The sequence below is a fragment of the Petromyzon marinus genome, unplaced genomic scaffold (genome assembly GCF_048934315.1).
Source record: "Petromyzon marinus isolate PM22_M1 ecotype Great Lakes invasive population unplaced genomic scaffold, UKy_Petmar_22M1.pri1.0 PM_G_Scaffold_11, whole genome shotgun sequence".
Lineage (NCBI taxonomy): Eukaryota > Metazoa > Chordata > Hyperoartia > Petromyzontiformes > Petromyzontidae > Petromyzon > Petromyzon marinus.
The window spans coordinates 4216118-4243801 of NW_027422662.1; the positions used below are offsets into that span (position 1 = coordinate 4216118).

At 50.9% G+C, this 27684-nt stretch overlaps 1 protein-coding gene across 2 annotated transcripts; it reads right to left on the reverse strand.

Annotated features, from left to right (window-relative positions):
• LOC142908941 (uncharacterized) lies at positions 1-27684 on the reverse strand. 2 transcript variants are annotated; one of them, XM_076059618.1, is made up of 11 exons: positions 27201-27684; positions 26612-26854; positions 25710-25764; positions 24518-24781; positions 22004-22064; positions 11306-11439; positions 9586-9705; positions 6141-6260; positions 2605-2724; positions 1517-1681; positions 1-1290 (listed from the first exon to the last, which is right to left on the reverse strand). In XM_076059618.1, the coding sequence occupies exons 1-11, from the start codon at positions 27306-27308 to the stop codon at positions 869-871; spliced, it is 1812 nt and encodes a 603-aa protein (XP_075915733.1). In that variant the 5' UTR covers positions 27309-27684; the 3' UTR covers positions 1-868. The 2 variants fall into 2 exon arrangements, with proteins under 2 accessions (XP_075915733.1, XP_075915734.1); XM_076059619.1 differs by having other exon boundaries at positions 26612-26851; positions 27201-27683.

Here is a 27684-nt window from a genome sequence, read left to right on the forward strand (position 1 = left end):
TACACAACAGAGGTTTTTTATTGGTTAGATGGCGTAGATATATGAATGTCTTCAAACCCGCCACCACCCGACAGCCCATTTAGTCAGGTTCGTCACGTAAACAGAATGTGCCAATTCGTTACCTGCACGGCACACCAGTTGTGTGTTGGAGAGCTAAAGCCACGACATTGATGATCTATGTTCGTGTTTGAGTACAGATGAAGCTGTCACGTTTTTAATTCATTAATGTTTTATCGTTGAAGCGATTTGTGGATCGAGTACGCCAGCCCCACATTTAGGTCGCCCCTTGACGCTGGTTGGCTTGCCACTTCATCAACGCACATTTATCGTAAATTCTGTCGCGTTTTTGATCCACAAATCGTCGCATTGAACGCGGCAGTCGCGTGACAGGAAATTACTTGGACAATTTAAGAAAAAAATTGCTCACAAATGCACTTCACCTACCTCTCATCTCACTCCACTCCACTCACTCTCCTGCCTCTCCCTCTCAATCCACTCCCCTCCACGCACTCTCCTGCCTCTCCCTCTCACTCCACTACCCTCCACTCACTCTCCTGCCTCTCCCTCTCATCCCACTCCACTCCACTCACTCTCCTGCCTCTCCCTCTCATCTCACTCCACTCACTCTCCTGCCTCTCCCTCTCATCTCACTCCACTCCACTCACTCTCCTGACCCTCCCCTCTCATCTCACTCCATTCCCCTCACTCTCCTGCCTCTCCCTCTCATCTCACTCCCCTCCACTCACTCTCCTGTCTCTCACTCCCCTCCACTCACTCTCCTGCCTCTCCCTCTCATCTCACTCCACTCACTCTCCTGCCTCTCCCTCTCACTCCACTCCACTCACTCTCCTACCTCTCCCCTCTCATCTCACTCCACTCCACTCCCCCCACTCTCAGACCCCTTCCCCTCTCGTCTCTCCGTGGCCGCGTGTATTTTCACTCGCGACACGTTATTAACATTCACGTCTTCAGCTCCCAGTCCCCCGAGCTTGGAGAACTTCGCTCCCCATTCCGGCGTCAGTGGGAGCCGTCGCTCTCCCAGCTTTGGCATTTCCCGTGCCTCCAGGCGCACCTCGTCGGGGCCTTTGGGAGGAAGTTTGGGGGAGCGACCGCCCTCCGTGTTACCGCCACCACCGCCGCCATCGCCGCCGCCGCCCAAGTCGTTAGCTATCCAGGAAACTTCCCTGGGCCGGCGCCTGAGACACCGCGGCCGGCAGCGGCGGCCTACGGCCAGGCCGCTCAGCAGGCAGACGGCCAGCGACAGGGGGAGCAGCACAGGCAGCAGGGAGCCTGGGGGAGGGGAGGGGGAGGGAGGGGGATGGAGGGAGGGGGGGGGAGGAAGGGGATTGAGACCACAAACTCCAAATACTCCCCTACTTAGGTACCATGCAATTGCAGGCGGACAACTCTACTAACGAACAAGTAACGTTCCAGAGCTCCGTGTGTTCCTAAGTCTCAACGTCACCACCATCACGGTCAACTACTCAGTCCCCTATCACCCCCCCCCCCCACTCACCATCCACGCCGGCGGAAGCCGGGGGGACGAATCTGCCACCGTCGATGGTCGTGACGCCCTCGCTGGACTCACACGAGGAGCCAACACCGTCAACGCTGCTGCACTCCTCCACCTCCTCCACCTCCTCCTCCTCGTTGTCGTCGTTGTCATCGTCCACCTTCTCTCCTGATGGCGCACAAAAAACACAGGAAGGCCGTAGGTACGTCTATGGGTCTCTGTGTGGTGAGTCTATGGGTCTCTGTGTGATGAGTCTATGGGTCTCTGTGTGATGAGTCTATGAGTCTCTGTGTGGTGAGTCTATGGGTCTCTGTGTGGTGAGTCTATGGGTCACTGTGTGATGAGTCTATGGGTCTCTGTGTGGTGAGTCTATGGGTCTCTGTGTGATGAGTCTATGGGTCTCTGTGTGATGAGTCTATGGGTCTCTGTATGGTGAGTCTATGGGTCTCTGTGTGATGAGTCTATGGGTCTCTGTGTGGTGAGTCTATGGGTCTCTGTGTGATGAGTCTATGGGTCTCTGTAAGGTGAGTCTATGGGTCTCTGCGTGGTGAGTCTATGGGTCTCTGTGTGGTGAGTCTATGGGTCTCTGTGTGGTCAGTCTATGGGTCTCTGTGTGGTCAGTCTATGGGTATCTGTGTGATTAGACTCTGGGTCTCTGTGTGATGAGTCTATGGGTCTCTGCGTGGTGAGTCTATGGGTCTCTGTGTGATGAGTCTATGGGTCTCTGCGTGGTGAGTCTATGGGTCTCTGTGTGTGATGAGTCTATGGGTCTCTGTGTGGTGAGTCTATGGGTCTCCGTGTGATGAGTCTATGGGGGGGATCGGCAACAACACACCACACACTCACCACACTCACCACACTCACCACACACACTCACTACACTCACTACACTCACCACACTCAACATACACACACCACACTCACCACACACTCACCACACACTCACGACACACACACACACTCACCACACTCACCACACTCAACACACACTCACCACACTCACCACACACTCACCACACACTCACGACACACTCACCACACTCACCACACACACACCACACACACACACCACACACTCACCACACACTCACCTATCTCGCAGCTCATGCCGGAATACCCTTGGGGGCAGTTGCAGGTGAACTCATCCGGCTTGGCGTTGATGCAGCTGCCTCCATTCAAGCACGGCTGGTGGCTGGCGCAGTAATTCAGATCTAGCGAGAAGCGAGGGAGGGGAACGGCAACAACAACATCCACCACCGTGTGACAATTGGGTTTCCCCCTTTTATTTGGCAGCAAAACAGCGACGTTAAGATGTTAAAACACCAAATTGTGAAACCCTTTTACAAGGAATCACGTCACTGCATTAACCAAAATGCTTGTGGTCAGAATGCAAACAAAACACATCATCTGATAGTAGATGATGATGATGCGCTGTCCTTGAAGCTGATTGGTCCACACCAGAGACGGCTTTCTTTAGAGCCTCGTCTCAAACGGTGTGAGACCAGAGGTGACCTCTAGACCAGAGGTGACCTCTAGACCAGATGTGACCTCTAGACCAGAGGTGACCTCTAGACCAGAGGTGACCTCTAGACCAGAGGTGACCTCAAGACCAGAGGTCACCTTAGACCAGAGGTGACCTCTAGACCTGAGGTGACCTCGAGACCTGAGGTGACCTCGAGACCAGAGGTGACCTTTAGACCAGAGGTGGCCTCTAGACCAGAGGTGACCTCCAGACCAGAGGTGACCTCTAGACCAGAGGTTCATTCTGAACCGCAAGGCATTGTGGTTTGTGCAGTGACGTCATGCCTTGTAAAAGGTTTCACAGTTTGGTGTTTTAACATCTTAACGCCGCTGTTTTGTTGCCAGAAAAAAAGGGGAAAAACTTATTGTCATATTTTGGTACTGGCAGAGGAGGTCCCATGATGTAACATCCACAACCACCACAACCACAACAACCACCACCACATCCACCAACACCATCACCACAATCACCACCACCACAACCACAACCACCAACACCACCACCACCAGCACCACCACCACCAACACCACCACCAACACCATCACGACTATCACCATCACCACCACAACCACCACAACCACCACAACCACCATCACCACCACTATCACCACCACTATCACCACCACCACTATCACCACCACCATCACCACCACCATCACCACCACCACCAGCACCACCATCACCACCACCATCACCACCACTATCACCATCACCACCACTATCACCACCACCACCATCACCACCACCACCATCACCACCACCACTATCACCACCACCACCATCACCACCACCATCACTACCACTATCACCACCACTATCACCACCATCACCACCACCACCAACACCACCACCACTATCACCACCACTATCACCACCCCCACCGCCACCACCACCACCGCCACCACCACCACACACTCACCACACTCACCACACACACCACACACACCACACACCACACACTCACCACACTCACACCACACACCACACACTCACCACACTCACCACACACACACCACACTCACACCACACACACCACACACTCACCACACACACCACACACTCACGACACTCACCACACACACACCACATACTCACCACACTCACCACACACTCACCACACTCACACCACACACTCACCACACTCAACACACACACAACACTCACCACACTCACCACACACTCACTACACTCAACACACTCACCACACACACACCACACTCACCACACTCACTACACTCACCACACTCACCACACACACACCACACACTCACCACACACTCACCACACACTCACTACACTCAACACACACACACACCACACTCACCACACTCACACTACACTCACCACACTCAACACACACACACCACACACTCACCACACACTCACCACACTCACCACACACACACCACACTCACCACACAATCACTACACGCACCACACTCACCACACACACTCACCACACACTCACCACACTCACCACACTCACCACACACACACCACACTCACCACACACTCACTACACTCACCACACTCACCACACACACTCACCACACACTCACTACACTCAACGCACACTCACCACACTCACCACACTCACACTACACTCACCACATTCACACACACACACACCACACACTCACCACATACTCACCACACTCAAAACACACACACCACACTCACCACACAATCACTACACGCACCACACTCACCACACACACTCACCACACACTCACCACACTCACCACACTCACCACACTCACCACACATACTCACCACACACTCACTACACTCAACACACACACACCACACTCACCACACTCACCACACTCACACTACACTCACAACACACACACCACACTCACCACACACTCACCACACACTCACTACACTCAACACACTCACCACACACACACCACACTCACCACACTCACTACACTCACCACACTCACCACACACACACCACACACTCACCACACACTCACCACACACTCACTACACTCAACACACACACACACCACACTCACCACACTCACACTACACTCACCACACTCAACACACACACACCACACACTCACCACACACTCACCACACTCACCACACACACACCACACTCACCACACAATCACTACACGCACCACACTCACCACACACACTCACCACACACTCACCACACTCACCACACTCACCACACACACACCACACTCACCACACACTCACTACACTCACCACACTCACCACACACACTCACCACACACTCACTACACTCAACGCACACTCACCACACTCACACTACACTCACCACATTCACACACACACACACACCACACACTCACCACATACTCACCACACTCAAAACACACACACCACACTCACCACACACTCACCACACACTCACAACACTCACCACACTCACCACACATACTCACCACACACTCACTACACTCAACACACACACACCACACTCACCACACTCACACTACACTCACAACACACACACCACACTCACCACACACTCACCACACACTCACGACACACTCACCACACTCACCACACTCACCACACACACAACACACACTCACCACACACACCACACACACTACACTCACCACATACACTCACTACACTCACCACACTCACCACACACTCACCACACGCTCAACACACACTCACCACACACTCACCACACTCACCACATTCACCACACACTCACAACACACACTACACTCACTACACACTCACCACACACTCACCACACTCACCACACTCACCACACACACACCACACTCACCACACACTCACTACACTCACCACACTCACCACACACACTCACCACACACTCACAACACTAACCACACTCACCACATACACACCACACTCACCACGTACTCACTACACTCCCCACACTCACCACACACACTCACCACACACTCACCACACACTCACGACACACTCACCACACTCACCACACTCACCACACACACCACACACACTACACTCACCACACACACTCACTACACTCACCACACTCACCACACACTCACCACACGCTCAACACACACTCACCACACACGCACCACACTCACCACACTCTCACCACACACTCACCTATCTCGCAGCTCATGCCGGAATACCCTTGGGGGCAGTTGCAGGTGAACTCATCCGGCTTGGCATTGATGCAGCTGCCTCCATTCAAGCACGGCTGGTGGCTGGCGCAGTAATTCAGATCTAGCGAGAAGCGAGGGAGGGGAACGGCAACAACAACATCCACCACCGTGTGACAATTGGGTTTCCCCCTTTTATTTGGCAGCAAAACAGCGACGTTAAGATGTTAAAACACCAAATTGTGAAACCCTTTTACAAGGAATCACGTCACTGCATTAACCAATATGCTTGTGGTCAGAATGCAAACAAAACACATCATCTGATAGTAGATGATGATGATGCGCTGTCCTTGAAGCTGATTGGTCCACACCAGAGACGGCTTTCTTTAGAGCCTCGGCTCAAACGGTGTGAGACCAGAGGTGACCTCTAGACCAGAGGTGACCTCTAGACCAGATGTGACCTCTAGACCAGAGGTGACCTCTAGACCAGAGGTGACCTCTAGACCAGAGGTGACCTCAAGACCAGAGGTCACCTTAGACCAGAGGTGACCTCTAGACCTGAGGTGACCTCGAGACCTGAGGTGACCTCGAGACCAGAGGTGACCTCTAGACCAGAGGTGACCTCTAGACCAGAGGTGACCTCCAGACCAGAGGTGACCTCTAGACCAGAGGTTCATTCTGAACCGCAAGGCATTGTGGTTTGTGCAGTGACGTCATGCCTTGTAAAAGGTTTCACAGTTTGGTGTTTTAACATCTTAACGCCGCTGTTTTGTTGCCAGAAAAAAAGGGGAAAAACTTATTGTCATATTTTGGTACTGGCAGAGGAGGTCCCATGATGTAACATCCACAACCACCACAACCACAACAACCACCACCACATCCACCAATACCACCACAATCACCACCACCACAACCACAACCACCAACACCAGCACCACCACCACCACCAACACCACCACCACCAACAACACCATCACGACTATCACCATCACCACCACAACCACCACAACCACCACAACCACCATCACCACCACTATCACCACCACTATCACCACCACCACTATCACCACCACCATCACCACTACCATCACCATCACCACCACCACCAGCACCACCATCACCACCACCACCACTATCACCATCACCACCACTATCACCACCACCACCATCACCACCACCACCATCACCACCACCACTATCACCACCACCACCATCACCACCACCATCACTACCACTATCACCACCACTATCACCACCATCACCACCACCACCACCAACACCACCACCACTATCACCACCACTATCACCACCCCCACCGCCACCGCCACCACCACCACCGCCACCACCACCACACACTCACCACACTCACCACACACACCACACACACCACACACCACACACTCACCACACTCACACCACACACCACACACTCACCACACTCACCACACACACACCACACTCACACCACACACACCACACACTCACCACACACACCACACACTCACCACACTCACCACACACACACCACATACTCACCACACTCACCACACACTCACCACACTCACACCACACACTCACCACACTCAACACACACACAACACTCACCACACTCACCACACACTCACTACACTCAACACACTCACCACACACACACCACACTCACCACACTCACTACACTCACCACACTCACCACACACACACCACACACTCACCACACACTCCCCACACACTCATTACACTCAACACACACACACACCACACTCACCACACTCACACTACACTCACCACACTCAACACACACACACCACACACTCACCACACTCACACCACACACTCACCACACTCAACACACACACAACACTCACCACACTCACCACACACTCACTACACTCACCACACTCACCACACACACACCACACTCACCACACAATCACTACACGCACCACACTCACCACACACACTCACCACACACTCACCACACTCACCACACTCACCACACACACACCACACTCACCACACACTCACCACACACTCACTACGCTCACCACACTCACCACACACACTCACCACACACTCACTACACTCAACACACACTCACCACACTCACCACACTCACACTACACTCACCACATTCACACACACACACCACACACTCACCACATACTCACCACACTCAAAACACACACACCATACTCACCACACACTCACCACACACTCACAACACTCACCACACTCACCACACATACTCACCACACACTCACTACACTCAACACACACACACTCACCACACTCACCACACTCACACTACACTCACCACACACACACCACACTCACCACACACTCACCACACACTCACGACACACTCACCACACTCACCACACTCACCACCCACACAACACACACTCACCACACACACCACACACACTACACTCACTACACTCACCACACTCACCACACACTCACCACACGCTCAACACACACTCACCACACACTCACCACACTCACCACATTCACCACACACTCACAACACACACTACACTCACTACACACTCACCACACACTCACCAGACTCACCACACACACACCACACTCACAACACACTCACTACACTCACGACACTCACCACACACACTCACCACACACTCACAACACTCACCACACTCACCACATACACACCACACTCACCACATACTCACTACACTCACCACACTCACCACACACACTCACCACACACTCACTACACTCAACACACACACACACCACACTCACCACACTCACCAGACTCACACTACACTCACCACACTCACACACACACCACACTCACCACACACTCACCACACACTCACGACACACTCACCAAACTCACCACACTCACCACACACACCACACACACTACACTCACCACACACACTCACTACACTCACCACACTCACCACACACTCACCACACGCTCAACACACACTCACCACACACACACCACACACACCACACTCACCACACACTCACCAGACTCACCACACACACACCACACTCACCACACACTCACTACACTCACCACACTCACCACACACACTCACCACACACTCACAACACTCACCACACTCACCACATACACACCACACTCACCACATACTCACTACACTTACCACACTCACCACACACACTCACCACACACTCACTACACTCAACACACACACACACCACACTCACCACACTCACCAGACTCACACTACACTCACCACACTCACACACACACCACACTCACCACACACTCACCACACACTCACGACACACTCACCACACTCACCACACTCACCACACACACCACACACACTACACTCACCACACACACTCACTACACTCACCACACTCACCACACACTCACCACACGCTCAACACACACTCACCACACACACACCACACTCACCACACTCTCACCACACACTCACCTATCTCGCAGCTCGTGCCGGAATACCCTTGGGGGCAGTTGCAGGTGAACTCATCCGGCTTGGCGTTGATGCAGCTGCCTCCATTCAAGCACGGCTGGTGGCTGGCGCAGTAATTCAGATCTAGCGAGAAGCGAGGGAGGGGAACGGCAACAACAACATCCACCACCGTGTGACAATTGGGTTTCCCCCTTTTATCTGGCAGCAAAACAGCGACGTTAAGATGTTAAAACACCTAATTGTGAAACCCTTTTACAAGGAATCACGTCACTGCATTAACCAAAATGCTTGTGGTCAGAATGCAAACAAAACACATCATCTGATAGTAGATGATGATGATGCGCTGTCCTTGAAGCTGATTGGTCCACACCAGAGACGGCTTTCTTTAGAGCCTCGTCTCAAACGGTGTGAGACCAGAGGTGACCTCTAGACCAGAGGTGACCTCTAGACCAGATGTGACCTCTAGACCAGAGGTGACCTCTAGACCAGAGGTGACCTCCAGACCAGAGGTGACCTCCAGACCAGAGGTGACCTCCAGACCAGAGGTGACCTCTAGACCAGAGGTGACCTCCAGACCAGAGGTGACCTCCAGACCAGAGGTGACCTCTAGACCAGAGGTGACCTCTAGACCAGAGGTTCATTCTGAACCGCAAGGCATTGTGGTTCGTGCAGTGACGTCATGCCTTGTAAAAGGTTTCACAGTGTGGTGTTATAACATCTTAACGCCACTGTTTTGTTGCCAGAAAAAAAGGGGGAAAGTTATTATCATATTTTGGTACTGGCAGAGGAGGTCCCATGATGTAACATCCACAACAACCACAACCACCACAACAACCACCACCACATCCACCAACACCACCACCACAACCACCATAACCACCACCAACACCACCACCAGCAGCACCACCATCACCACCACCAACACCACCACCAACACCATCACAACTATCACCATCACCACCACCACAACCACCACAACCACCACAACCACAACCACCATCACCACCATCACCACCACCAACACCACCACCACCCCCACCATCACCACCACCACCATCACCACCACCCCCACCATCACCACCACCACCATCACCACCACCACCATTACCACCACCACCATCACCACCATCACCACCACCACCACCATCACCACCACCACCATTACCACCATCACCATCACCACCACCACCATCACCACCACCACCATCACCACCACCACCATCACCACCACCACCACCATTACCACCATCACCATCACCACCACCACCAACACCACCACCATCACCACCATCACCACCACCACCATCACCACCACCACCATCACCACCACCACCATCACCACCACCACCATTACCACCATCACCACCACCACCACCAACACCACCACCATCACCACCACCCCCACCATCACCACCACCACCACTATCACCACCACCACCATCACCACCACCACCCCACCACCCCCACCATCACCACCACCACGGATGATGGTGATGATGATGATAGGTAAATATTGATGGACACATCCGAGCGTTGGATGGGGAGCGAGTGGAGGGAAATTCACCGGGTGACTTGGGGGGTGGAGGGGGGAGGAGGGGGGGGGGAGGAGGGGAGGTAGGTGGAGGAGGTGGGGAGAGGGGGTAGGTGGAGGAGGGGGGGTAGGTGGAGGAGGGGGGGGGGAGGAGGGGGGGGGAGTAGGAGGAGGGGGGTGCGGTAGTGGCACCTTTGTCACAGAGGAGGCCTCCCCAGCCACTGTCACAGCTGCAGCGCCAGGGCTGCTGTCTGCAGCTGCCGTGGCCACAGCCTGGGTAGGGGACGCAGCGCTGGCACAGCTCGCCCTGCCACCCGGAGCGGCACCTGCGGACACGCGGGCAGTGCTGAGTCTATGGTGCAGTGTTGAGTCTATGGGCAGTGTTGAGTCTATGGGCAGTGTTGAGTCTATGGTGCAGTGTTGAGTCTATGGGCAGTGTTGAGTCTATGGTGCAGTGTTGAGTCTATGATGCAGTGTTGAGTCTATAGTGCAGTGTTGAGTCTATGGTGCAGTGTTGAGTCTATGGTGCAGTGTTGAGTCTATGGTGCAGTGTTGAGTCTATGGTGCAATGTTGAGTCTATGGGCAGTGTTGAGTCTATGGGCAGTGCTATGGTGCAGTGTAGAGTCTATGGGTAGTGTTGAGTCTATGGTACAGTGTTGAGTCTATGGTGCAGTGTTGAGTCTATGGTGCAGTGTTGAGTCTATGGTGCAGTGTTGAGTCTATGGGTAGTGTTGAGTCTATGGTGCAGTGCTGAGTCTTTGGTGCAGTGTTGAGTCTATGGGTAGTGCTGAGTCTATGGTTCAGTGTTGAGTCTATGGTGCAGTGTTGAGTCTATGGGGAGTGCTGAGTCTATGGTGCAGTGTTGAGTCTATGGGCAGTGTTGAGTCTATGGTGCAGTGTTGAGTCTATGGGCAGAGTTGAGTCTATGGTGCAGTGTTGAGTCTATGGGCAGTGCTGAGTCTATGGTGCAGTGTTGAGACTATGGTGCAGTGTTGAGTCTATGGTGCAGTGTTGAGTCTATGGTGCAGTGTTGAGTCTAGGGTTCAGTGCTGAGTCTATGGTGCAGTGCTGAGTCTATGGTGCAGTGTTGAGTCTATGGTGCAGTGTTGAATCTATGGCTAGTGTTGAGTCTATGGTGCAGTGCTGAGTCTATGGTGCAGTGTTGAGTCTATGGTGCAGTGTTGAGTCTATGGTGCAGTGTTGAGTCTATGGGCAGTGTTGAGTCTATGGTGCAGTGTTGAGTCTATGGGCAGTGTTGAGTCTATGGTGCAGTGTTGAGTCTATGGGCAGTGCTGAGTCTATGGTGCAGTGTTGAGTCTATGGTGCAGTGTTGAGTCTATGGTGCAGTGCTGAGTCTATGGGCAGTGGTGAGTCTATGGGCAATGTTGAGTCTATGGTGCAGTGCTGAGTCTATGGGCAGTGTTGAGTCTATGGGTAGTGTTGAGTCTATGGTGCAGTGTTGAGTCTATGGGCAGTGTTGAGTCTATGGTGCAGTGTTGAGTCTATGGGCAGTGCTAAGTCTATGGTGCAGTGTTGAGTCTATGGTGCAGTGTTGAGTCTATGGGCAGGGCTCAGTCTATGGTGCAGTGTTGAGTCTATGGTGCGGTGTTGAGTCTATGGTGCAGTGTTGAGTCTATGGTGCGGTGTTGAGTCAATGGTGCAGTGTTGAGTCTATGGGCAGTGTTGAGTCTATGGGCAGTGTTGAGTCTATGGGCAGTGTTGAGTCTATGGGCAATGTTGAGTCTATGGTGCAGTGCTGAGTCTATGGTGCAGTGCTGAGTCTATGGTGCAGTGCTGAGTCTATGGGCAGTGTTGAGTCTATGGTGCAGTGTTGAGTCTATGGTGCAGTGTTGAGTCTATGGTGCAGTGTTGAGTCTATGGGCAGTGTTGAGTCTATGGTGCAATGTTGAGTCTATGGGCAGTGCTGAGTCTATGGTTGAGTCTATGGTGCAGTGTTGAGTCTATGGGCAATGCTGAGTCTATGGTGCAGTGTTGAGTCTATGGTGCAGTGTTGAGTCTATGGTGCAATGTTGAGTCTATGGTGCAGTGTTGAGTCTATGGGCAGTGTTGAGTCTATGGTGCAGTGTTGAGTTTATGGTGCAGTGTTGAGTCTATGGGCAGTGTTGAGTCTTTGGGGCAGTTTTGAGTCTATGGTGCAGTGTTGAGTCTATGGTCCAGTGTTGAGTCTATGGTGCAGTGTTGAGTCTATGGTGCAGTGTTGAGTCTATGGGGAGTGCTGAGTCTATGGTGCAGTGTTGAGTCTATGGGCAGTGTTGAGTCTATGGTGCAGTGTTGAGTCTATGGGCAGTGTTGAGTCTATTGTGCAGTGTTGAGTCTATGGGCAGTGCTGAGTCTATGGTGCAGTGTTGAGACTATGGTGCAGTGTTGAGTCTATAGTGCAGTGTTGAGTCTATGGTGCAGTGTTGAGTCTAGGGTTCAGTGCTGAGTCTATGGTGCAGTGCTGAGTCTATGGTGCAGTGTTGAGTCTATGGTGCAGTGTTGAATCTATGGCTAGTGTTGAGTCTATGGTGCAGTGCTGAGTCTATGGTGCAGTGTTGAGTCTATGGTGCAGTGTTGAGTCTATGGTGCAGTGTTGAGTCTATGGGCAGTGTTGAGTCTATGGTGCAGTGTTGAGTCTATGGGCAGTGTTGAGTCTATGGTGCAGTGTTGAGTCTATGGGCAGTGCTGAGTCTATGGTGCAGTGTTGAGTCTATGGTGCAGTGTTGAGTCTATGGTGCAGTGCTGAGTCTATGGGCAGTGTTGAGTCTATGGGCAATGTTGAGTCTATGGTGCAGTGCTGAGTCTATGGGCAGTGTTGAGTCTATGGTGCAGTGTTGAGTCTATGGGCAGTGTTGAGTCTATGGTGCAGTGTTGAGTCTATGGGCAGTGCTGAGTCTATGGTGCAGTGTTGAGACTATGGTGCAGTGTTGAGTCTATAGTGCAGTGTTGAGTCTATGGTGCAGTGTTGAGTCTAGGGTTCAGTGCTGAGTCTATGGTGCAGTGCTGAGTCTATGGTGCAGTGTTGAGTCTATGGTGCAGTGTTGAATCTATGGCTAGTGTTGAGTCTATGGTGCAGTGCTGAGTCTATGGTGCAGTGTTGAGTCTATGGTGCAGTGTTGAGTCTATGGTGCAGTGTTGAGTCTATGGGCAGTGTTGAGTCTATGGTGCAGTGTTGAGTCTATGGGCAGTGTTGAGTCTATGGTGCAGTGTTGAGTCTATGGGCAGTGCTGAGTCTATGGTGCAGTGTTGAGTCTATGGTGCAGTGTTGAGTCTATGGTGCAGTGCTGAGTCTATGGGCAGTGTTGAGTCTATGGGCAGTGCTAAGTCTATGGTGCAGTGTTGAGTCTATGGTGCAGTGTTGAGTCTATGGGCAGTGCTCAGTCTATGGTGCAGTGTTGAGTCTATGGTGCGGTGTTGAGTCTATGGTGCAGTGTTGAGTCTATGGTGCGGTGTTGAGTCAATGGTGGAGTGTTGAGTCTATGGGCAGTGTTGAGTCTATGGGCAGTGTTGAGTCTATGGGAAGTGTTGAGTCTATGGGCAATGTTGAGTCTATGGTGCAGTGCTGAGTCTATGGTGCAGTGCTGAGTCTATGGTGCAGTGCTGAGTCTATGGGCAGTGTTGAGTCTATGGTGCAGTGTTGAGTCTATGGTGCAGTGTTGAGTCTATGGTGCAGTGTTGAGTCTATGGGCAGTGTTGAGTCTATGGTGCAATGTTGAGTCTATGGTGCAGTGTTGAGTCTATGGTGCAGTGTTGAGTCTATGGGCAGTGTTGAGTCTATGGTGCAGTGTTGAGTCTATGGGCAATGCTGAGTCTATGGTGCAGTGTTGAGTCTATGGTGCAGTGTTGAGTCTATGGTGCAATGTTGAGTCTATGGTGCAGTGTTGAGTCTATGGGCAGTGTTGAGTCTATGGTGCAGTGTTGAGTTTATGGTGCAGTGTTGAGTCTATGGGCAGTGTTGAGTCTTTGGGGCAGTTTTGAGTCTATGGTGCAGTGTTGAGTCTATGGTCCAGTGTTGAGTCTATGGTGCAGTGTTGAGTCTATGGTGCAGTGTTGAGTCTATGGTGCAGTGTTGAGTCTATGGTGCAGTGTTGAGTCTATGGTGCAGTGTTGAGTCTATGGTGCAGTGCTGAGTCTATGGTGCAGTGTTGAGTCTATGGTGCAGTGCTGAGTCTATGGTGCAGTGCTGAGTCTATAGGTAGTGTTGAGTCTATGGTGCAGTGCTGAGTCTATGGTGCAATGTTGAGTCTATGGTGCAGTGCTGACTCTATGGGTAGTGTTGAGTCTATGGTGCAGTGTTGAGTCTATGGTGCAGTGTTGAGTCTATGGGTAGTGTTGAGTCTATGGGCAGTCTTGAGTCTATGGGCAGTGTTGAGCCTATGGTGCAGTGTTGAGTCTATGGGTAGTGTTGAGTCTATGGGGAAGTGCTGAGTCTATGGTTAGTGTTGAGTCTATGGTGCAGTGTTGAGTCTATGGGCAGTGTTGAGTCTATGGTGCAGTGTTGAGTCTATGGTGCAGTGTTGAGTCTATGGTGCAGTGCTGAGTCTATGGTGCAGTGCTGAGTCTATGGTGCAGTGCTGAGTCTATGGGCAGTGTTGAGTCTATGGTGCAGTGTTGAGTCTATGGTGCAGTGTTGAGTCTATGGTGCAGTGTTGAGTCTATGGGCAATGTTGAGTCTATGGTGCAATGTTGAGTCTATGGGCAGTGCTGAGTCTATGGTTGAGTCTATGGTGCAGTGTTGAGTCTATGGGCAATGCTGAGTCTATGGTGCAGTGTTGAGTCTATGGTGCAATGTTGAGTCTATGGGCAGTGTTGAGTCTATGGTGCAGTGTTGAGTCTATGGGCAGTGCTGAGTCTATGGTGCATTGTTGAGACTATGGTGCAGTGTTGAGTCTATGGTGCAGTGTTGAGTCTATGGTGCAGTGTTGAGTCTAGGGTTCAGTGCTGAGTCTATGGTGCAGTGCTGAGTCTATGGTGCAGTGTTGAGTCTATGGTGCAGTGTTGAATCTATGGCTAGTGTTGAGTGTATGGTGCAGTGCTGAGTCTATGGTGCAGTGTTGAGTCTATGGTGCAGTGATTGGTCTATGGTGCAGTGTTGAGTCTATGGGCAGTGTTGAGTCTATGGTGCAGTGTTGAGTCTATGGGCAGTGTTGAGTCTATGGTGCAGTGTTGAGTCTATGGGCAGTGCTGAGTCTATGGTGCAGTGTTGAGTCTATGGTGCAGTGTTGAGTCTATGGTGCAGTGCTGAGTCTATGGGCAGTGTTGAGTCTATGGGCAATGTTGAGTCTATGGTGCAGTGCTGAGTCTATGGGCAGTGTTGAGTCTATGGGCAGTGTTGAGTCTATGGTGCAGTGTTGAGTCTATGGGCAGTGCTAAGTCTATGGTGCAGTGTTGAGTCTATGGTGCAGTGTTGAGTCTATGGGCAGTGTTGAGTCTATGGTGCAGTGTTGAGTCTATGGGCAGTGCTAAGTCTATGGTGCAGTGTTGAGTCTATGGTGCAGTGTTGAGTCTATGGGCAGTGCTCAGTCGATGGTGCAGTGTTGAGTCTATGGTGCGGTGTTGAGTATATGGTGCAGTGTTGAGTCTATGGTGCGGTGTTGAGTCAATGGTGCAGTGTTGAGTCTATGGGCAGTGTTGAGTCTATGGGCAGTGTTGAGTCTATGGGCAGTGTTGAGTCTATGGGCAATGTTGAGTCTATGGTGCAGTGCTGAGTCTATGGTGCAGTGCTGAGTCTATGGTGCAGTGCTGAGTCTATGGGCAGTGTTGAGTCTATGGTGCAGTGTTGAGTCTATGGTGCAGTGTTGAGTCTATGGTGCAGTGTTGAGTCTATGGGCAGTGTTGAGTCTATGGTGCAATGTTGAGTCTATGGGCAGTGCTGAGTCTATGGTTGAGTCTATGGTGCAGTGTTGAGTCTATGGCCAATGCTGAGTCTATGGTGCAGTGTTGAGTCTATGGTGCAGTGTTGAGTCTATGGTGCAATGTTGAGTCTATGGTGCAGTGTTGAGTCTATGGGCAGTGTTGAGTCTATGGTGCAGTGTTGAGTTTATGGTGCAGTGTTGAGTCTATGGGCAGTGTTGAGTCTTTGTGGCAGTTTTGAGTCTATGGTGCAGTGTTGAGTCTATGGTCCAGTGTTGAGTCTATGGTGCAGTGTTGAGTCTATGGTGCAGTGTTGAGTCTATGGGGAGTGCTGAGTCTATGGTGCAGTGTTGAGTCTATGGGCAGTGTTGAGTCTATGGTGCAGTGTTGAGTCTATGGGCAGTGTTGAGTCTATGGTGCAGTGTTGAGTCTATGGGCAGTGCTGAGTCTATGGTGCAGTGTTGAGACTATGGTGCAGTGTTGAGTCTATGGTGCAGTGTTGAATCTATGGTGCAGTGTTGAGTCTAGGGTTCAGTGCTGAGTCTATGGTGCAGTGCTGAGTCTATGGTGCAGTGTTGAGTCTATGGTGCAGTGTTGAATCTATGGCTAGTGTTGAGTCTATGGTGCAGTGCTGAGTCTATGGTGCAGTGTTGAGTCTATGGTGCAGTGTTGAGTCTATGGTGCAGTGTTGAGTCTATGGGCAGTGTTGAGTCTATGGTGCAGTGTTGAGTCTATGGGCAGTGTTGAGTCTATGGTGCAGTGTTGAGTCTATGGGCAGTGCTGAGTCTATGGTGCAGTGTTGAGTCTATGGTGCAGTGTTGAGTCTATGGTGCAGTGCTGAGTCTATGGGCAGTGTTGAGTCTATGGGCAATGTTGAGTCTATGGTGCAGTGCTGAGTCTATGGGCAGTGTTGAGTCTATGGGTAGTGTTGAGTCTATGGTGCAGTGTTGAGTCTATGGGCAGTGTTGAGTCTATGGTGCAGTGTTGAGTCTATGGGCAGTGCTAAGTCTATGGTGCAGTGTTGAGTCTATGGTGCAGTGTTGAGTCTATGGGCAGTGCTCAGTCTATGGTGCAGTGTTGAGTCTATGGTGCGGTGTTGAGTCTATGGTGCAGTGTTGAGTCTATGGTGCGGTGTTGAGTCAATGGTGCAGTGTTGAGTCTATGGGCAGTGTTGAGTCTATGGGCCGTGTTGAGTCTATGGGCAGTGTTGAGTCTATGGGCAATGTTGAGTCTATGGTGCAGTGCTGAGTCTATGGTGCAGTGCTGAGTCTATGGTGCAGTGCTGAGTCTATGGGCAGTGTTGAGTCTATGGTGCAGTGTTGAGTCTATGGTGCAGTGTTGAGTCTATGGTGCAGTGTTGAGTCTATGGGCAGTGTTGAGTCTATGGTGCAATGTTGAGTCTATGGGCAGTGCTGAGTCTATGGTTGAGTCTATGGTGCAGTGTTGAGTCTATGGGCAATGCTGAGTCTATGGTGCAGTGTTGAGTCTATGGTGCAGTGTTGAGTCTATGGTGCAATGTTGAGTCTATGGTGCAGTGTTGAGTCTATGGGCAGTGTTGAGTCTATGGTGCAGTGTTGAGTTTATGGTGCAGTGTTGAGTCTATGGGCAGTGTTGAGTCTTTGGGGCAGTTTTGAGTCTATGGTGCAGTGTTGAGTCTATGGTCCAGTGTTGAGTCTATGGTGCAGTGTTGAGTCTATGGTGCAGTGTTGAGTCTATGGTGCAGTGTTGAGTCTATGGTGCAGTGTTGAGTCTATGGTGCAGTGTTGAGTCTATGGTGCAGTGCTGAGTCTATGGTGCAGTGTTGAGTCTATGGTGCAGTGCTGAGTCTATGGTGCAGTGCTGAGTCTATAGGTAGTGTTGAGTCTATGGTGCAGTGCTGAGTCTATGGTGCAATGTTGAGTCTATGGTGCAGTGCTGACTCTATGGGTAGTGTTGAGTCTATGGTGCAGTGTTGAGTCTATGGTGCAGTGTTGAGTCTATGGGTAGTGTTGAGTCTATGGGCAGTCTTGAGTCTATGGGCAGTGTTGAGCCTATGGTGCAGTGTTGAGTCTATGGGTAGTGTTGAGTCTATGGGGAAGTGCTGAGTCTATGGTTAGTGTTGAGTCTATGGTGCAGTGTTGAGTCTATGGGCAGTGTTGAGTCTATGGTGCAGTGTTGAGTCTATGGTGCAGTGTTGAGTCTATGGTGCAGTGCTGAGTCTATGGTGCAGTGCTGAGTCTATGGTGCAGTGCTGAGTCTATGGGCAGTGTTGAGTCTATGGTGCAGTGTTGAGTCTATGGTGCAGTGTTGAGTCTATGGGCAGTGTTGAGTCTATGGTGCAATGTTGAGTCTATGGGCAGTGCTGAGTCTATGGCTGAGTCTATGGTGCAGTGTTGAGTCTATGGGCAATGCTGAGTCTATGGTGCAGTGTTGAGTCTATGGTGCAGTGTTGAGTCTATGGGCAGTGTTGAGTCTATGGTGCAGTGTTGAGTCTATGGGCAGTGCTGAGTCTATGGTGCATTGTTGAGACTATGGTGCAGTGTTGAGTCTATGGTGCAGTGTTGAGTCTATGGTGCAGTGTTGAGTCTAGGGTTCAGTGCTGAGTCTATGGTGCAGTGCTGAGTCTATGGTGCAGTGTTGAGTCTATGGTGCAGTGTTGAATCTATGGCTAGTGTTGAGTCTATGGTGCAGTGCTGAGTCTATGGTGCAGTGTTGAGTCTATGGTGCAGTGTTGAGTCTATGGTGCAGTGTTGAGTCTATGGGCAGTGTTGAGTCTATGGTGCAGTGTTGAGTCTATGGGCAGTGTTGAGTCTATGGTGCAGTGTTGAGTCTATGGGCAGTGCTGAGTCTATGGTGCAGTGTTGAGTCTATGGTGGAGTGTTGAGTCTATGGTGCAGTGCTGAGTCTATGGGCAGTGTTGAGTCTATGGGCAATGTTGAGTCTATGGTGCAGTGCTGAGTCTATGGGCAGTGTTGAGTCTATGGGCAGTGTTGAGTCTATGGTGCAGTGTTGAGTCTATGGGCAGTGCTAAGTCTATGGTGCAGTGTTGAGTCTATGGTGCAGTGTTGAGTCTATGGGCAGTGCTCAGTCTATGGTGCAGTGTTGAGTCTATGGTGCGGTGTTGAGTCTATGGTGCAGTGTTGAGTCTATGGTGCGGTGTTGAGTCAATGGTGCAGTGTTGAGTCTATGGTGCAGTGTTGAGTCTATGGGCAATGTTGAGTCTATGGTGCAGTGCTGAGTCTATGGGCAGTGTTGAGTCTATGGGTAGTGTTGAGTCTATGGTGCAGTGTTGAGTCTATGGGCAGTGTTGAGTCTATGGTGCAGTGTTGAGTCTATGGTGCAGTGTTGAGTCTATGGGCAGTGCTCAGTCTATGGTGCAGTGTTGAGTCTATGGTGCGGTGTTGAGTCTATGGTGCAGTGTTGAGTCTATGGTGCGGTGTTGAGTCAATGGTGCAGTGTTGAGTCTATGGGCAGTGTTGAGTCTATGGGCAGTGTTGAGTCTATGGGCAGTGTTGAGTCTATGGGCAATGTTGAGTCTATGGTGCAGTGCTGAGTCTATGGTGCAGTGCTGAGTCTATGGTGCAGTGCTGAGTCTATGGGCAGTGTTGAGTCTATGGTGCAGTGTTGAGTCTATGGTGCAGTGTTGAGTCTATGGTGCAGTGTTGAGTCTATGGGCAGTGTTGAGTCTATGGTGCAATGTTGAGTCTATGGGCAGTGCTGAGTCTATGGTTGAGTCTATGGTGCAGTGTTGAGTCTATGGGCAATGCTGAGTCTATGGTGCAGTGTTGAGTCTATGGTGCAGTGTTGAGTCTATGGTGCAATGTTGAGTCTATGGTGCAGTGTTGAGTCTATGGGCAGTGTTGAGTCTATGGTGCAGTGTTGAGTCTATGGTGCAGTGTTGAGTCTATGGTGCAGTGTTGAGTCTATGGCGCAGTGTTGAGTCTATGGGCAGTGTTGAGTCTATGGGTAGTGTTGAGTCTGTGGGCAGTTTTAGTACCTCCATCATCCCCAACTCCCTCCCTCCCCCCATCCACGGTGCCTATTGTGGCCTGTTGGACACCACGGCCCTGACGAGACCCCACGTGGACATCGCCAGGTATGGCTGCGAGACGGTGCAGCGCTGACGTCGTCAGGGAACGGTTGCAAATGGTTTAAAAATGCAAATCCTGTTCATTCCTTCACTATACACTACGCTATACACTATACTATACACTACACTATACACTACACTATACACTACACTATACTATACACTACACTACACACTACACTATACACTACACTACTATACACTACACTATACACTACACTACTATACACTACACACTACACTACTATACACTACACTACTATACACTACACTACTATACACTACTATACACTACACTAAACACTACACTACTATCCACTACACTACACTATACACTACACACTACACTACACTACACACTACACTATACACTACACACTACACTATACACTACACTATACACTACTATACACTACACTATACACTAGTATACACTACACTATACACTACACTATACACTACTATACATTACACTATACACTACACTATACACTACACACTACACTCTACACTACACTACACTATACACTACACTATACACTACACTATACACTACACTACTATACACTACACTATACATTACACTACACTATACACTACACACTACACTACCCTATACACTACACTACACACTACATTATACACTACACTATATATTACACTTTACACTACACTATACACTACACTACTATACACTACACTATACATTACACTACACTAAACACTACACACTACACTATACACTACACTACACACTACACTACACTATACACTACACTATACACTACTATACACTACACTATACACTACACTATACACTACACTATACACTACACTATACACTACACTATACTTTACACTACACACTCCACTACTTGACACACGACGTCGGTACGCTCAGCGGCAGGTCGTCCAACGCCTCGCTGGGAGTGCATTGCGGCGTTGTTGGCGTCAAAGTTTCGCTCACCGGCATTGTCCGGGGACGTCGCAGCCTCCACGCAGCGAATCGCAGCCAGGCCTGCAAATTGCTGAGGCAGGAAGCCGAAGAGAAAATTCGTCGCCATTCTGGCAAATCGCCCGACCACAGCGACGATTCCACTGGTTGATGTAACGGCGAAACGTCACGGTGCTCACACACATTGTCAATGTCGTGGATTTACTCTGCAAACACACCGGTGGGCTCATGTCGTATACTACACTATACACTACACTACTATACACTACAATATAAACTACACTACAATATACTACACTACTATACACTACACTACAATATACTACACTACTATACACTACACTACTATACACTACACTATACACTACACTACAATATACTACACTACTATACACTACATTATACACTTCACTACAATATACTACACTACTATACACTGCACTATACACTGCACTATACACTACACTATACACTACACTATAATATACTACACTACTATACACTACACTATACACTACACTATAATATACACTACTATACACTACACTATACACTACACTATACACTACACTACTATATACTACTATATACTATACGACATTACTATACACTACACTATACACTACACTACTATACACTACACTACTATACACTACACTATACACTACACTACTATACACTACTATACACTACACTATAATATACTACACTACTATACACTATACTATACACTACACTACTATACACTATACTATACACTACACTACTATACACTACACTACAATACACTACACTATACACTATACTATACACTACACACTACACTATACACTACACTACTATACACTACACTACTATACACTACACTACTATACACTACACTATACACTACACTACTGTACACTATACACCACACTACTATACACTGCACTATACTTTACACTACAATATACTACACTACTATACACTACTGTACACTTCACTATACTATACACTACTGTACACCACACTACTATACACTATAAACTACACTATACTTTACACAATACTTTACACGATACACTACACTAATATACACTACACGACTATACACTACTATACATTACACTATATACTGCACTATATATTACATTAAACACGACTATACACACACTATGCACCGCTAGACACTGCACTACTATACACTATACTGTACACTACACTACTATACTATGCACAACTATACACTACACTATACTATACACAACTATACACTACACTACTACACTATACACTACACTATACACTACACCATACACTACTATACACTACACTATACAGTACACTTTACACTACACTATACTATACACTACACTATAAACTACACTATACTATGCACTACACTATACACTACTATACACTACACTATACACTACACTATACACTATACTATACACCACACACTACTATACACTACTATACACCACTATACACCACACTATACACTACACTATACACTACACTATACAATACACAACTATACACTACACTATACACTACTATACACTACACTATACACTACACGATACACTACACTACTATACACTACTATACACTACACTATACACTACACTATACACTACACTATACACTACACTATACACTACACTAAACACTACTATACACTACACTACTACACTATACACTACTATACCCTATACTACTATACACTATACTGTACACTATACACGACACTATACACTACACTATACATTACTTTAAATTATAATAGTAACAAATTGGCATTTTGTTGACGTTACAAATCCCTTACTGATTGGTTGTGTCGGGTGGTGGAGGGTTACGACACAACATCGATACTTATGCAATCTGATACCAACAAACCTTTGTTATGACAAATATCGGTCGTGAAAGGCTCCCTACGCATCAAGCTTGAGAAAGAATTCACTTCTAAAGCAACGAGGTCGTCAATTCGGGGCGGCGGTTTCAGAGTGCACGGCCTCCCAGCGGCTCCCCAAGATATCGGCAGGAAAGAACACTCCAGAAGGCCGCTGCTGCTGCGAGAATGAGCGGAGTTGGCGTGGTGGTGGTGGTGGTGGTTCATGCTCCTTGACGAGCTCAGCAGCAGCGAGGGAGGTGTCGGGGGTTTATTTGTGTCAAGGATTGTGTTGTGTGTGTGTGCTTCATCAGGGCCTCACGTCACCACCGCTACCACCACCGCTACCACCACCGCTACCACCACCGCTACCACCACCAAAACTACCACCACCGCCACCACCACCACCACCACCGCCACCACCACCGCCACCACCATCACCACCACCGCCACCACCACCACCACCACCGCCACCACCACCACCACCACCGCCACCACCACCGCCACCACCACCGCTACCACCGCTACCACCACCGCTACCACCGCTACCACCACTGCTACCACCATCACCACCGCTTCCACCACCACCACCGCCACCACCGCCACCACCACCACTACCACCAACACCACCACCACCACCGCCACCAGCGCACCTCTGTCACAATATTCCCCCGCCCAGCCCGGCATGCACTCCTTGCGTCCGTGGGCGTCGCACTCGTTGTGGCCGAAGTGGTCGTCACGGCGACGGCACCACCGCTTGCAGTCGACGCCGTAGTAGTCGGCGTGGCAACGCACGCGGACGCGGTACTCCAGGGCGGTGGCGTTGGCGGCGGCCGCGTGGTGCAGCGTCCGCCACGGCTCGCCGGGGCGGTCGCCGATGACGTGGACGGCTCGCGTCACCTGCCGGAGATCTCCTCCTGTGGGGGGGGGTGGAGGAAGAGGAGGAGGAGGATGTCGCGTGACGATTCAAATAAATAGCGAAATAAAAATGTGCAAAATAAAAGCATGCGAATATTCATTGAAATATTTACATGAATATTTTTTGTTTTTTTTTACGTGACTTTACCAAAAAGAACCAAAGAGTATAGAAATATTACATGAATATTTATAGAAATATTTACATGAATATTTACGTAACATTTTTTTGCTGTATTATGTAACTATGTAAATACATATCTAGATAAATATATGAACAATAAATACGTGTTATATGAAGATTTAAATAAATATGGTCGTAAATATTTAAACTATATTCATTAAAAAAAAAATTCAATATTGGCTGCGAATTTTAATAGCGCGGTGAGCTAACCACTGCACCACCGCTCATCATACGTGAGCAATATGCACGTACACACACGCGTACACACACAAAGACAAAGATCCCCCATATAGCCTTAACAGACTGTAGGGGCAAGTGCTGTTAGCGAGCACCTATGAAGGCCGGAACGGTACACGAGGGGGTGGGTGGCCAGCACCACGCCCGACCGCCTTTGTCTCCCTAGTGGCAATGTTTACACACCGCACCAGGTACTCATTTGAGGCTGAGTCGACCTAGGGGAGGCCCGGGACCGGTTCAGATAATCGTCACTGGTGTTGGCCGTGAGCGGGAATCGAACCCGGGTCGCCAGGTTCATAGCGCAGCGCGCTAATCGCTACACTATCGCTCCCCACACACACACGTACACACACACGCGTACACGCACACACGTACACACACACGTACACACGCACACACGTACACACGTACACACACACGTACACACGCACACGTACACACGCACATGTACACACGCACACGTACACACACACAAGTACACACACACACACGTACACACACGCACGTACCTGGCGCGGTGCCGTTGTGCTGTTCCCACACATCCACAGCCAGCGAGCACCACAGCTGCAAAGTTCAAGCTCACCGTCAATGAGTCACTCATTGATGGCGAGGTCACGGCGAGGTCACGGCACTCCCTCCCCTCTCTCACTTCCCTCCTTCCCTGCCTCCCTCCCCTCCCTCCCTCCCTGCCTCCCTCCCCTCCCCTCTTACTTGGAGAAAGCTGTGAATTGTTATACAAAGGAGGTTACCCTTCACCCGTGATAGCTCAAAACCGCAAATGGCAACCACAAGCCCCACCACCACCACCACCACCGCCACAACCCCCACAACCCCCACCACCTCAACCACCACCACAACTCCCATCCCCACCACTGCCACAACCACCACCACCACAACCCCCACCACCACAACCGCCACCACAACCACCACCACAATTCCCACTACCACAACCCCCGCCAGGTGAGCGTCTCACCCTCACCAGGTGAGTGTCTCACCCCCACCAGGTGAGCTTCTCACCGTCTCCAGGTGAGCGTCTCACCCCCACCAGGTGAGCGTCTCACCCCGACCGGGTGAGCGTCTCACCCTCACCAGGTGAGCGTCTCACCCTCACCAGGTGAGCATCTCACCCTCACCAGGTGAGCGTCTCACCCCCACCAGGTGAGCGTCTCACCCTCACCAGGTGAGCGTCTCACCCCCACCAGGTGAGCATCTCACCAGGTGAGCGTCTCACCAGGTGAGCGTCTCACCCTCACCAGGCGAGCGTCTCACCCTCACCAGGTGAGCGTCTCACCAGGTGAGCGTCTCACCCTCACCAGGTGAGCGTCTCACCAGGTGAGCGTCTCACCCTCACCAGGTGAGCGTCTCACCAGGTGAGCGTCTCACCCTCACCAGGTGAGCGTCTCACCCTCACCGGCCACGCGAAGTCGAAGGCCACTGACAGGAGGAGCCCCGCACCGCCTTCGCCGCGAGCGGTGGCCGAGCCCAAGGGGCACGGGCGGAGGCCCGTCGAGGGCCTCAGCCCGTGGGACGCCTCCCCGAGGCAGACGCGGACCACGAAGGAGGAGGGGAAGGAGCCACGCAGAGCGTCGCCCCCGCTGGGCAGGGCCTGGAGAGAAGTCACCTGCAGGGAGAAGTCGCCAGAGGCGTCGCACTGCTGGGGGGGAGGGGGGAGGGAGAGGAGAGGAGGAGGTGAGGGGGGAGGTGAGGGAGGTGAGGGGGGGACATTGTAAGGAGCAACAGCAGGGGCAGAAGCAGCAGCAGGGGCAGCAGCGGCAGGGGCAGCAGGGGCAGGGGCAGCAGCAGGAGCAACAGCAGAAGCAGCAGCAGGGGCAGCAGCAGCAGGGGCAGCAGAAGCAGCAGCAGGGGCAGCAGCAGCAGGGGCAGCAGCAGCAGGGGCAGCAGCAGCAGGGGCAGCAACAGGAGCAGCAGCAGGGGCAGCAGTGGCAGCAGCAGCAGGGGCAGCAGCAGCAGGGGCAGCAGGAGGCCGGTGCAGTACGAACTCCGCACAGCGGCAGCAGCAGCAGGGGCAGGAGGAGGTAGCGGACAAAGTTCCCTGCTGCGTGGGGCCGCTGCAGATGCAGTTCACCCATCCTCCTCCTCTCCCTCATCCTCTTCCTCCTCTTCCTCCTCCTCTCCCTCCTCCTCTTCCTGCTCTTCTTCCTCTCTCCTCTTCCTCTTCCTGCTCCTCTCCCTCCTCCTCTCCCTCCTCTTCCTTCTCTTCCTCTTCCTCCTTCTCACCTTTCTCCTCCTCACTTCACCTTCCTCCACACCTCCTCCGTCTTTCGAGTAAGCTCCTCTCTGCACCACCGCCACCGCCTCCCCTCTTCTGCCTCTCCACACGTGATGATGGTGGTGGTGATGGTGGTGATGGTGATGGCGGTGGTGGTGATGGTGGTGCAGGGATATGACATCAGCATTGGACGCGAGATGATTGTGGTGGTGGTGGTGTTAATTTGCATTATCCCAGCCACGCGTTGTGCTACA

Coding starts and splice junctions, on each gene's coding strand:
- LOC142908941 (XM_076059618.1), bottom strand. CDS start 27,308: ATGAGGGAGAGGAGGAGGATGGGTGAACTGCATCTGCAGCGGCCCCAC. Junction 24,782..25,709: donor GCACAACGGCACCGCGCCAG/GTACGTGCGTGT, acceptor CCCCCCCCACAG/GAGGAGATCTCCGGCAGGTG. Junction 1,291..1,516: donor GGCTTCCGCCGGCGTGGATG/GTGAGTGGGGGG, acceptor CCCCTCCCCCAG/GCTCCCTGCTGCCTGTGCTG.